A 13,351-nucleotide genomic window follows, 5' to 3' on the forward strand; every position below is an offset into this window, starting at 1 on the left:
CTGGACTAGCCAGCAACACACGAGTGTCCCGCAAGTAAATTAAAAAATAGTTCCTGCTTATGGAACACAACACCATCAGAGAATGAAAAGGTTCATTCGGGACTTGCTGCCTGGTCTTGTACGGCTACTTGAGAACATCGTGCATTACAGCACAAGGGAGTTTCTGAACTTCATAGAAGTGAATACCTCCTCTTATATCGGGGATTTCCAACCTATGACTCCTGAGTCACCAACATCTCATTTGCTGATCTCTTTTGCCTGGTTGATTGCAGTGACAGGGAAAAATACTTTAAAAAAAGATGCCAAGCAAAGTAAAAGCTGTGCCTTTATTGTGGGAATAAAAAGTGAACTGTTATGGTGAGCTTTTCAAATGATTACTTTAACAGCAAAGATCATATTGCTCTCAATAAATCTATTCATATGATAAAACTATGATATACTTATGAGTCAAGGAGTAGACTTTAGTACTACTTTGATTATTATTTCTAACAGAGCTGAGATGATTAATTACTCAGAGTATGGCTTGAGAAGCTACTTTTATCATGTGCAGAGCCAGGGAAGCTGTCTTAATGCTACCCGTCTTAAAGCAGTAGGTAATTACTGACCAAATTGTGTGTAAGGAAAGACTGCTCTACCCATCAGGTGGTGATGCTATTCTCAATGTTCTCAGGACGCATGTATTCATAGTTCAAGACCAGGTTCTCATCATACTCCCGAATTGCGCTATCAATTTTCTTCAACTCTTCTTGAAATTGCCCAATGATGGTCTGCACCTTCTCTTCAGTGAAGTACTTCTCTTTGTAATAGCCCAGTTTAGTCTGCAAAAGTAAATAGCTTGTTTTTAGTTGGGTTCGGGCAGGTTCACTGACAACTTGGAGAGCTTGACAGTGGAGTTCTTGTGCTTATACCAACCTACAAAATAGGAGAAGTGGGCCATTTGTCCCCTCAAACCCGCTCTGCCATTCAAAAATGTTTGTGGCTGATCAGCTAAAGTTTCAAATTCACATCCACCCCCAATAATCCTTAACTCCCCTACCTGACAAGAAACTATCTACATCCACCTTAAAATTATTTATGACCCAGTCTCCACCATTCCCTGGGAAACAGAGGTCCAAAATTGCATAATCCTCAGAGAGAAATTGTTTTTTCATTGTCTCCATCCTGAAAACGTGACCTCCTAATTTTAAAACAGTGCTCCCTAGGTCTGGAATGACCCACAAGGGGAAATATCCTTTCATTCTTCCAAACTCAAGTGGAAACAAGCCCAGTCTGTCTGACCTATCCTCATAACACAACCCAGGCATTCCAGGTGTCAATCTAGTAAACCTACCCTGAACCACCTGCAATGCAATTACATCCTTCTTTCAATAAAGAGACCAAACTGCACATGGTACACGTTCACGACAAATTGGGGTGAAACTGACAAATTTCTGGACTGAAAATCAATAGGGCTGTTGGGGCTGGATCCTTAAGCATATTCAAGGCTGAGACAGACAGGTTTAATTGGGGGAATCAAGGGTTTTGGGGGAAAAGGCAGAAAAGTGTAACTGAGGCTTATCAGATCAGCCATGATGCCATTGATGGGGGAATGACCTCAATGGGCTGAATGGCCCACTTCCAATCCTATGTCTTATGGTCTTACGTCAAGCAGGGATCTTACATCTGGCAGGACCAGATTGTTTGCAACCTTGGGGTCGTACCTTTTGATGACCTTTTGAGCTGGTCATTACTGTCACTGTGCATTTCTAACTCTGTATCGTTACCCAGCTCAGTCCCTGTCTCAGCTCATCGGCTGCTGAAACCTTCATCCTTACTTTTCTTACTTTTAGCCTTGAGCATTCCAAACCCACCTAATCTTGAAACCATCCAAAATACTGCTTCCAAGTCGCACGATGCTTGCTGACCTATACTATCTCCATCACATCAGTCCCTCCAAAGCTTCTCTTCCTCCCTGAGTGCTACAATCCTCTGACATCTCTCTGCATCTCCAAATCTTGCTTCTTGTGCACTCCTGATTCCAATGGCTGCACCAGAGGCTGTGTCTTTGACAACGACTGCAACCTCTTAACTCTCAGAGAAACGGCCTCTCAGCACATGCTCCACAAAGAATACGTATGTTTCATTATTCTGAACATGAGATCTCTTTGACTCAATCGCTCCTCCTCAGTCAACACTCTCATTTCTGGAGTCAATGCAGTGAGTGTTCAGATTTCACTCTGGATTCCTGGTTGGACTCAAATGCCTTTTACTTCAGAAATAGATATTACATCTAGATTATTCTTCAATTCCTTACCATTTCACACGGCTTCTGATTAAGGATCCAGAGAATTGCCATCTGGAGGCAGGATTGGTGGAGGGACGGCAGTGATTCCATGATGTGCTCCATAGTCACAATCCCTTTGGTAGTGGGAGGAGGCTTCCTCATGGAGCAGGGGGCATTGGGGATCCAGGCACCCCAATCATACTGGTCGAAAAAGGAAAGGAAATCTAATTCAGTCAGGCAGAAAGACAGAAAAGACTTTCATTTAGAGCTGCATCTCTCCCTGCCTCAAAATGCTTCACAGCTTCTCAATCCATCTAGAACTCTCTCAGAACTGGAGACCGATCTCCAGGGCAACCAATCCTATGGGGCATTGCTGCTCACAGCACCAGGGAGTACAGTCCTGTGCCCATGAGCTTGGGCATTTTGCCCACTGAAGCAGATTTGAATTTACACCCTGTGTCTATTTAAGAAAACCAAAATGTGTTAACATGATTTTCTGAAGAAGGGTCTCGACCCGAAACGTCAGCTTTCCTGCTCCTCTGATGCTGCTTGGCCTGCTGTGTTCATCCAGCTCTACACCTTGTTATCTCAGATTCTCCAGCATCGGCAGTTCCTACTGTCTCTGTGTTAACAGTAACCCTTTGTTCTTCTTTCCATTGGATCTTTCTGTTCACCCAAGGAGACACATTAGCCCCTGATTTAATATTTCAGCTGAGAGCCACAACCTGCCCATCTTCTCTCCCATCTATCGCTCCTTCCACCTCACTGACCAATCCCCACAACTGCCTACCTGCACTCACCTATCACCATCTGACCTGCCTTCCCCAGCCCCACCACTCCTCTCTCTATTTATTTCAGAGCCCCCTACACCTCCCCCATTTCTGACAAAGGGTCCCGACCCGAAACGTCAGCTTTCCTGCTCCTCTGATGCTGCCTGGCCTGCTGTGTTTCTCCAGCTCCACACTGTGTTATCTCTGACTCCAGAATCAGCTCTTCCTATCTTTTAATACAGTTAATATTTATAATATATGTTAACGTAACAAATAATTAAGCAGGTGATTGGAAATAATTGATTAATCAGTCACCAGGCTAGATCTAAAGGGGCAACAGGTAGAACTGTTGTGTGGAAGGAGCTGTAAGACTGAGTAGTTAATAAACTCTATCCACAAGAAAGATATCTTGGTTTCAGACTCTCTGATGGGCTTGGATCCAATTTGAAATCAAGTCCTTCTCCACAACCCTCTCTCTCTCTGAGACTCCCCTTCTGCCTCTGTCCCTGATCTTCACTCTCATTCCTTTGTTATTATTGACTGTTTCTCTCTTTTCCCTTTCTCTCTCTCCTTCCTTTGACTTGCCCCTTCTTTCTCTCTGTCTCCTTTCTCTCCCCTTGATTCACTCTGTCTTTCTCTCAAAACCTTCTCTCCCTCATTCTGTTCTGTGTTGCTCTCTCTCCACTTCTTTCTCCCCCTCCATTTCTCTTACTCTTCCTCCCTCCCCTTTTCCCCCTCTCTCCTCCTTGTCTCCTTGTTGCTCTCTCCCTCATTGTCTCTCTTTCCCTCATTCTCTCTCCTCTTCTCCCTTCCCTTTTCTCCTTCTGCCTCCCCTCTCTCTCCTTGTCTCCCTCTCTCTCTCTCTGTCCTGTCTGTGTGGAGGTTACCTGTGCATTATTCAGGGCTGCGTGTTGGGCACTGCATGTGAAGATAATCATGGTGAGGAATTTGCAGAGGTCCTTCCTGGTGTGGAACGCTGTCGGAAATTCTGAAAGACAGACACCATTTGACAGGGTATATCAGGGAGTAAATGGAGGGAGCTTCACATGGGGCCATGTTTGCACCAAGAAAGCTGAGAAAGGGTGAACCACTCACGAGCTCAAACATCTCCCATTTCGCACAAGAGTAAGTAAAACCTCTCTAAATTTTTACAAAAACAGAGCAAGTTGCAGCATGAGTAAGCAATATGACTCCTCAACTCCACTTTCATTGGATCACAGGAAGAGGCAGCCTTCAGCCCTTCTAGTCTGCTCCACCATTCAATGTGATCATGGCTAATCTACAACTTTATATTGCCACATTTGCCCCATTTCTCTTGGGACATTTGGAAACACAAATATATCAATCTCCTATTTATCATTGATACAGCATCAGTTTCCAGTTGTTGAAAAAAAGTTTCAAAGTTCCACTATCCTTTCTGTTCCCTTATTCATACAATGGTTCATGACTTAGAAAACAAGACCCTTTCTCAATAGATTTATCCACAGTATGCAGCATAACACCAGTTTGCCTCGTAACTACAGATGCACTATCCCAAAAGACTCTCTTTATATTTTTATTAATATCCAGAAGAGGTCTTACACAGAATTTATTTTGTTTTCCCATCACCAAATCACCTCTATTCCCTGCCAGTTCATGTCACTGTATAAATATCTTTTAAACTTTGCTGCTGTATCTGCTTCTACCACTAACCATGGCAGCATGTTCTAGGCACCTACTACCCTCTGTGCAAAACACTTTCTTCACACATTTTGTTCAAACTTTACTGCTCTTATTCTAACACTATGCACCCTAGTATTTGACATTTCCACCCTGGAAAAGAGACTCCAGTATCCACCTCTATGCCTCTTGTAATTTTATATACTTCTATCAGGTTGCCCCTCAGCCTCCAACACTTGCACAATCCAAGTTTGTCCAACCTCTCCATATTGCTAATAGACTGTAATCCAGGAAGCATCCTGGTAAACCTCTATTGTTCCCTTTTCAAAGCCTCTACATCCTTCCTCTGGTGCGGTGATCAGAACTGTGGACAGTACTCCAAATGTGGCCTGACCAGAGTCTTATACAGTTACAACATGATTTGCCAACTTTTATACTCGATGCCCCAATCGATGAAGGCAATACCAGATGTTCTTTACTAGGCACAGAAAGGGTTAGATACAGAATAAAGCTCTCTCTACTCTTTTAAACTGAAACTAAATGTTATTCTACGTTGTTCCCATCAAAAATTCCCAGGTCAGGTCCTACACAGATTAGAAACAGACTAAAGCTCTCTCTATTAAACTGAAAGTAAATATCTCTGTACTCTTCTAAACAGAAAGTAAAAGTATCTCTACATTGTCCATATCAAACACTCCCAAGTCAGGCACAACACAGAGATAGATACAGAGGAAAGCTGACTCTACTCTTTTAAGCTGAAGGTAAACTGAAAGTAAAACTCCCTCAAGTCTTTTAAACTGAAATTAAAATTGGCTCTACATTGTCCCCATTGAACAATTCCAGGACAGGGACAGTACAGAATTAGATACAGAGCGAAGACCTCTCTATTCTTTTAAGCTAGAAGTAAGCAGAAAGTAAAGGTTCTTCAACACCATCCCCATGAAACACTGCTGGGTCAGGGACAGCACAGATTAGGACATAAAGCTACTCTACACATTTAAACTGAAAGTAAAGGTTTCTCTACATAGTCCCCATCAAACACTCCCAGGACAGGGACAGCCTGTGGTTAGATACAGAATAAAGCACCCTTTACTCTGGTTTCAATGATAGTAGATTTTTGAACTATGACAGCTTTTGATAAAGCAAATCAGGAAAAGCTATTATTCTGGTAAGTGGATTGGTAACGAAAGTTAACAGGTTAAAAATAATTGTGAAAAGTACCAGAAAGAAATGAGAATTTGCTTCATCTGGAGAGATTTTATACAATTTGGAATGCCTTACTTGAAATTATAGTGAAATCAGATTTCACAGACAATATGAGATTGGTCAAGATTGCAGGGTTATGGGAAAAAAGCAGGGACGTCCTTTGTAAGAGCTAGCATGGACATGCTCTTGGCTGAATGGCCACTTTTAATGCATTGAGACTATGATTTCATAAGGAGGAAAATTGACATTTTTGTCCAGGTGTGAGCCTGTAGTCACTTACCGGTGCCTTTATTATCATTATCTCCAAGTCCGACTTCAGTGAGGTCCTTAATCCAGGCTTGAAGTTCAGGATCATCTTTAATTTCACACTCCGTCTTATAGTAATACATGACAATTCTGGTGACAAATCTGTTAAGGATCAGGAATGAAAAAGTGTTATAAGATTTTACCTGTCAGGCTTTTTAAATTCATGTTCGGGATGTGTCCACAAATGGATAGGTCCGTTTTTTGACATTTGACCCTAGTTTCCTCAGGAATGTGCTGGTGGATGGTCTGCTTCAGCCACAAAGGATGGTGCTTCCCCTACTTCTGTTCCAACTGGGACAAGTTGGTGTGTGAGTTGGAGGACTACTCAGAGGAGATAGTGTTAAGACTCACCTGCGGCCCTAGTCCTCACAGGAGTTGTAATGTATTTTGTAACATTTAAGTAAACTGCTTCAAAGTTACAATTGCCACTGTAAAAGCTGAACAGTTTTATTGTAAAGTATTCATTGGGAAATCAGGCCAGGTCTGATTCAAAGAAACTATTTTTTTTCGTACCAGGTGACATTTCAAGGCAGATTGTTGGTGATTGAAAAGTAAGAACGCTGGCCTTCGTGGAAGTGCATTGTGTGACTTCAGAAAATGGTACACCAGTAGGAGGAGCTTGATATGAGCAGGTAGCTTCAAAACTGTTTTCTATTGACAAAGATTCAAGCTTTGAGGATTATACATTTTTTGCAGTCAAGGTTAAAGTCTTCACACTTCCATCTGGTAATGCAGGTAAATAAACTAGCATTTAAAAGGCTATGCATTTAGCTCAGTTGTTGATTGTGCTAAGTAACAGGAAACTCAGAAGGTTCACTTTTTAAGAGTATATTGGTTAAGGGTACTAGTGTGGGTTGCCTCATCCTCCATAAAAGAAAGATTATTTAAAATGTGCTTCAATTTCCAATAGTTGCCAGATTAATGGTATTGATTTTATATTGGAAAGGGCCCTGTTGGCAATAAATGGCAAGATTTTCGTGGAGTTTTCCCAGCTTCATAGACTTTTGAAAATGGTAGGTGGGAGGTGGATGTTGAAGACACGCTCACATTTGTGACAGATCCAATTGGTAGGGTAAAGGAGGGGAAGCTTTTTTCACAAAGTAAGGAATCCTCAAACTCAGCAGGGTCACTTGGACCTCGCATTTAATTCTAGCAACCTTATTTTGATTGTTGCATGAATGGTCATGAATAAATGGAGTCAACATAAATGGTCTTAAAAGAACGGATAGCATAGTCAAAACATACAAATAGAAGCAGGGTGTGGACAGGTTGGGCCGTTTCCATGCTGTGTGACTCTGTGAGACTGGTTAAAGAGATTAGATCACACGGAATAGAGGGAGAACTAGCCATTTGGATACATAACTGGCATGAAGAGAGGAGACACAGGGTGATATTGGAGGGTTGTTTTTCGGACTGGAGGCCTGTGACCAGCAGTGTGCCGCAAGGATCAGTGCTGGCTCCACTACTTTTTGTCATTTATATAAATGACTTCGATGTGTGAATAGAGGAGATATGGTTAGTAAGTTTTCAGATGACATCAAAATTGGTGGTGTAGTGAGCAGCGAAGAAGGTTACCTCAGAGTACCATGGATCCTTGATCAGATGGGCCAATGGGCCAAGGAGTGGCAGATGGAGTTTAATTTAGATAAATGTGATGTGCTGCATTTTGATACGGCAAATCAGGGCAGGACTTATGCACTTAATTGGGAAGGTCCTGCGCAGCATTGCCGAACAAAGAGACCTTGGAGTTCATAGTTCCTTGAAAGTGGAGTCACAGGTAGACAGAATAGTGAAGAAGGTGTTTGGTATGCTTGCCTTTAATAGTCTGTGCATTGAATATAGAGGTTGGCTCATCATGTTGCAGCTGCACAAGACATTGGTTAGGCCACTTTTGGAACAATGCATTCAATTCTGTTCTCCCTGTGATAGGAAAGATGTTGCAAAACTTGAAAGGGTCCAGAAAAGATTTACAAGGATGTTGCCAGGGTTGGAGGGTTTGAGCTATAGGGAGAGGCCGAATAGACTGCGGCTATTTTCCCTGTAGCATCAGAGGCTACGGGGTGATCTTATAGAAGTTTATAAAATCATGAGGGGCTTGGGTGGGGTGAATAGTCAAGGTCTTTTCCCCGGGACAGGGGAGTCCAAAACTAGAGGCATAGGATTAAGGTGAGAGGGGAAATATTTAAAATGGACCTCACAGGCAACTTTTTCACGCAGAGGGTGGTGCATGTGTAGAATGAGCTCCCAGAAGAAGTGGGGGAGGCTGGTACAATTACAACATTTAAAAGGCATCTGGATGGGTATATGAATAGAAAGGGTTTAAAGGGTTATGGGTCAATAGTGGCAAATGGAACTAGACTAATTTAGGAGATCTGGTCAGCATGGCTGAGTTGGACCAAAGGGTCTGTTTCCATGCTGTACATCTAGATGACTCTGTGAATCTATGTGTTATAGGCGATTCGGCCCTTTGATTCTACTGTGCCGTTTAATATGATTGTTGCTGATAATCTAACTCTACACCTTATTCCTGTTTTTCTCCTCATGCCCTTTGATCCCTTTAACCCTAAAAGCTATGTCTAACTCCTAAATGAAAACATTTAATGTTTTGGCCTCAACTGCTTTCTGTGGCAGAAAATTCCACAGGCTCACCACTTTCTAGGTGAAGACATTTCTCTTAGTCTCTGTCCTAAATGGCCTACCTCATATGTCTGGACTGTGACTCTGATCCTGAAGTCCCTGATCATCAGGAACATCCATCCTGCATTTATGCCCTGTTAGAATTTTATAGGTTTCTTTGAGATTTCTCTCTCATTCTTCGGAACCCGAGTGGATATAGTCATAGTCAATCCAGTCTCTCTTCATACATCAGTCCTGCCACCCCAGGAGTCAATCTGGTAAACCTTTGTTGCACTCCGTCTACAGCCAAAATATCCTTCCTCAGACAAGGAACTGAAACAGCACACAATATTCTCAGGTGGTCTCACCAAGGCCCTGTATAATTGTAGCAAGACATCCCTGCTCCTGTACTCAAATTCTTTTGCCATGAAGGCCATCATACTAATTGCTTTCTTCACCACTTGGTGAACCTGCAATACTTCTTTTCAACAACTGGTGCACGAGGATACCCAGGTCTCATTGCATCTTCCCTATTTCCCAATCTATTGCCATTCAGATAATAATCTGCCTTCCTGATACCAAAGTGGATAGCCTCATAATTATCCAGATTATGCTTCATCTGTTATTCATTTGCCCACTCACTCAACTTGTCCAAATCGCACAGAAGCATCTCTGCATCCTCCTTACGGTTCACTCTCCCACCCAGCTTTGTGTCATCTGCAAATCTGGAAACATTACATTTAGTTCCCTCAACTAAATTATCAATATATACTCTGAATAGCTGGGGTCCAAGCACTGATTCCTGATTCTACTCACTGCCTGCTACTTGTAAAAGCCTGTACAGCTGGATGAACACAGGAGGCCAAGCAGCATCATAGGAGCAGGAAGGCTGACCTTTCGGGCCTAGACCCTTCAGAAATTCTGATGAAGGGTCTCGGCCCGAAACGTCAGCCTTCCTGCTCCTATGATGCTGCTTGGCCTGCTGTGTTCATCCAGCTCTACACCTTGTTATCGCAGATTTTCCAGCATCTGCAGTTCCTACTATCACTTGTAAAAGCCTATTTATTCCTACTTGCTGCTTACGTCTACTAACCAGTTCTATTTCCATGTTAGTTTAGGACCTCCATTTCCAATGCACTTTAATTTTGTATGCTAACCTCTTACATGGGACCTTACTGAAAGCCTTCTGAAAGCTCAAGAAACCTGCATTCATTGGCTCCCTGCTTCAACTGTAATAGTTACATCCTCAAAAAAATTCCAGCAGATTTGATAAGCATGATTTCCCCTTCATAAATCCATGTTGACTCTATCCAATCCTGTCACTGTTTGCCAAGTGCTCAGTTTTGAATTTTTCACAGTGGACTTAGAATTTTCCCAACTACCAATGTCAGGCTAATGAGCCAATAATTTGCTGTTTAGACTGACCCTCCGGTTCTCAACTCCCCAGTCATCAAGAACATCTATTCTGCATTTATGTCCAGTTAGAATTTTATAGGTTTCTATGAGATTTCCCTCTCATTCTTCTAAACTCCAGGGAATATAGTCCTAACTGATCCAGTCTCTCTTCATATGTCAGTCCTGCCACCCCACGACTACCTCCTTTTTTAAATAGTGGTTTACATTAGCTACCCTCCAATCTTTAGGAACTGTCTATAAAATCTTGAAAGATGACCGCTAATATATCCACTATTTTTGGTGTCACTTTCTTTTGGAATGTAGATAATCAGGCCCTGGAGTTTTATCAGACTTTCAACCCATAGATTTCCCCAACACCATTTCCCTACTAATACTGATGTCCTTTAGTTCTTCTCCCTCACTAGACTCTCGTGTGATTCTCCCCAAAATTTTTAGGACGTTATTGGCATTGTCCTTTCTGACAACAGAATCAAGTTAAGTTGGTTGGTCTGCCATCTGTTTATTCCCTCATAGTTTCCCCTGTTTCTGCCCTGTACGTTCGTTTTCACTAACCTTCATCTTTTCGCGTATCTACACAGACTTTTACAATCAGTTTGTATGTTCCCTTCAACCTTACTCTCATACTCAATTTCCCACCTCCCTTAATCATTCCCTTCGTTCTCCTTTGCTTAATTCTAAACTGCTCCCAATCCTCAGGTCTACTGTCTTTTTTTTTTAACTAATTTGTATGTCCCTTCCTTGGATCAAATACTGTAATTTTCCTTGTTAGCCATGGTTGGGCCACCTTTCCCATTTTGGTTTTTATGTGGGACAGAAATGAATAATTGTTGTAGTTCATCTATGCACTCTTTAATGTTTGCCATTGTCTATCCAGCATCATCTCTTTATGTAAAATTCCCCAACTTATCATAGCCATCTTGTGCCTCATACCATTGTAGTTTCCTACATTTAGATTCAGGACTCTAGTCTAGAATCAACAATGTCACTTTCCATCTTTAATGAAGAATTCTATCATATTATGGTCATTCTCTCCAAGACTAACAGTCTTTTAAAATCTCATTTTTTAAACATTAAAATCTAACAATGTTACTGAGAGTTAAAAAGAGAACTATGCTGGTTGCTTCTCTTGATAGGCCATTTGATGTAGGTTTAAAAGAAAATTAGTATCTGTTCATAGCTTCAATAGGGTTTTTTGCCAAGGTCTATTATTGTATCTTTATAAACACTTGGCTGAGTTTCAAAAGCTTTAACTATTTCAGCAGGGGATTCTGAGTTCACAGTTTGATGAATGACAGTTTAAAGAGGGTGTTATGGTCAGCTGGCCAGCAACAGAAATTGCTACCAGACTGTTTAAGAGCTACAATCAAGCATGTTGGGAATTTTGGTTAAGCCGATTGAAACTCTGACCTCGGTTAAACTGCAGCTGGGACATATTGTGACATTCAGTTCCCTGTGCTGACCAAAAAAGGCAAGTATTGCAGTTATCTCTGGATATGTTGGCACCATTACTACCTTAAATGGAGCATGGAATGTCACTGTTTATGGCTTCGTGTAAACATTTGGGAGTTGTTTACCAGTAAACTCCATTGGCTGAAATTGAACTATATGATTAGGCTTTGATCAATTCATTGACTAAGTGCCAGAGATCTTTCTGGAAATAGACCACACTTTCGGATAAGTTAACAGAACAAAGAAATTTTCTCCAAAGCAGCCTTACAGACCACATATGAGAAGCACATGCCCTGAAGTAGTCTTCAGAGAGAAGACAAAAAACCATGAGGCGAGATCTACACAGAAGAAAGTTGGCCACTTCAGTCAAGTCGGGGTAGTAGTTGATTCAAGCCAAACTTATAGAGTTAAAGTAAGAGTTAGAGTTAACTGTGGATTAATTTAAAGTAAGATAAAGGTGAACTTAAATGAAGTGAGTTAAAGCTGAAGATGTTAGATGAAATAAAAAGTAAATGTTGCAACAAATGTATGTTTTATATTAAGCTTTGGAATCTAAAGGGTTGAATAATGAAGGTCTTGTTTAATTAAATTCTGAGTCAGTTCCCTGCCTGACACACAAGGGAAGAACACCAAAGTAACTGGGTTTGAGTACTCCTTTTCAGGCAACAATGTTAAAATACTAAAGAGTAATGTGGGATGTTTAGTTTCACAAGAGGTTCACGTTTGAGGGGATTTAAAAGCTTAGAATGGATTTTATGAACAGCAGCATTTTCTCTATCAAGTATATATAAATAAAGGAATTAGATTTTTAGAAGTTGTTATTTTCATCTCCACATGGCTCCTGAGATATGCCCAAGGTAGATACTGGGTTAGTAGCATTGGAAATAACATGGGGGCTGTAATGGGGCATAGGGTTGGGTGAGGACAACGGGTTGACATTGATTTTTTAAATTTATTTGTGAGATGTAAGTGTCGCTGGCTGGCCAGCATTTATTTCCCATCCCTAGTGGCCCTTGAGAAGGTAGTGATGAGCTGTCTTCTTGAACCACTGAAAGAGAATCCACAGCTACATTAAGGACAAATGAGTAACTAGGGAGAGAACAGGGTCCGTTAAAGATCAACAAGGCTGTCTATGTGTGGAACCACGAGAGATGGGTGAGATACTAAATGAGTATTTCGCACCAGTGTTTACTGTGGAGAAGGATATGGAAGCTACAGAATTTGGGGAAATAAATAGTGATATCTTGGAAAGTGTCTGTACTACCGTGGAGGGGGTGCTGGAGGTTTTAAAACACATAAAGATGGATAAATCCCCAGGACATAATCAGGTGTACCTCAGAACTTTGTGGGAAGCTAGGAAAGTGATTGCTGGGCCCCTTGCTGAGATATTTGCCTCATCGATAGCCAAGGGTGAGATGCTGGAAGAATGGAGGTTGGCAAACATTATTCAAGAAAGGCTGCAAGGAAGAGCCAGGGAACTACAGTCTGGTGAGCCTTAGGTCAGTGGTGGATAAGTTGTTGAAGAAGATCCTGAGGGACTGGATTTACATGTATTTGGGAAGGCAAGGCCTGATTAGGGATAATCAGCATGGCTTTGTGCATGGAAAATCCCCATGTTTCACTAAATAAAAACCGAAAGAACTGCAGATGCTGTAAATCAGGAACA

At 41.6% G+C, this 13,351-nt stretch overlaps 1 protein-coding gene across 1 annotated transcript in view; it reads right to left on the bottom strand.

Moving 5' to 3' along the window:
• Positions 1 to 330: 330 nt before the first annotated feature.
• The window catches only part of LOC109925331 (polyunsaturated fatty acid 5-lipoxygenase-like), a 173,814-nt gene continuing 160,793 nt past the window's right edge, over positions 331 to 13,351 (bottom strand). The window contains exons 11-14 of the mRNA XM_048620265.1: positions 6,179 to 6,306; positions 3,921 to 4,021; positions 2,294 to 2,464; positions 331 to 818 (exon numbers count right to left, since the gene is read on the bottom strand). Of these exons, the coding sequence (XP_048476222.1) occupies positions 639 to 818; positions 2,294 to 2,464; positions 3,921 to 4,021; positions 6,179 to 6,306 (580 nt within the window). The 3' untranslated portion in view covers positions 331 to 638. The remainder of the gene's footprint in view (positions 819 to 2,293; positions 2,465 to 3,920; positions 4,022 to 6,178; positions 6,307 to 13,351) is intronic.

This window comes from Rhincodon typus, chromosome 45 (genome assembly GCF_021869965.1).
Source record: "Rhincodon typus isolate 14 chromosome 45, sRhiTyp1.1, whole genome shotgun sequence".
Taxonomy (NCBI): Eukaryota; Metazoa; Chordata; class Chondrichthyes; order Orectolobiformes; family Rhincodontidae; genus Rhincodon; species Rhincodon typus.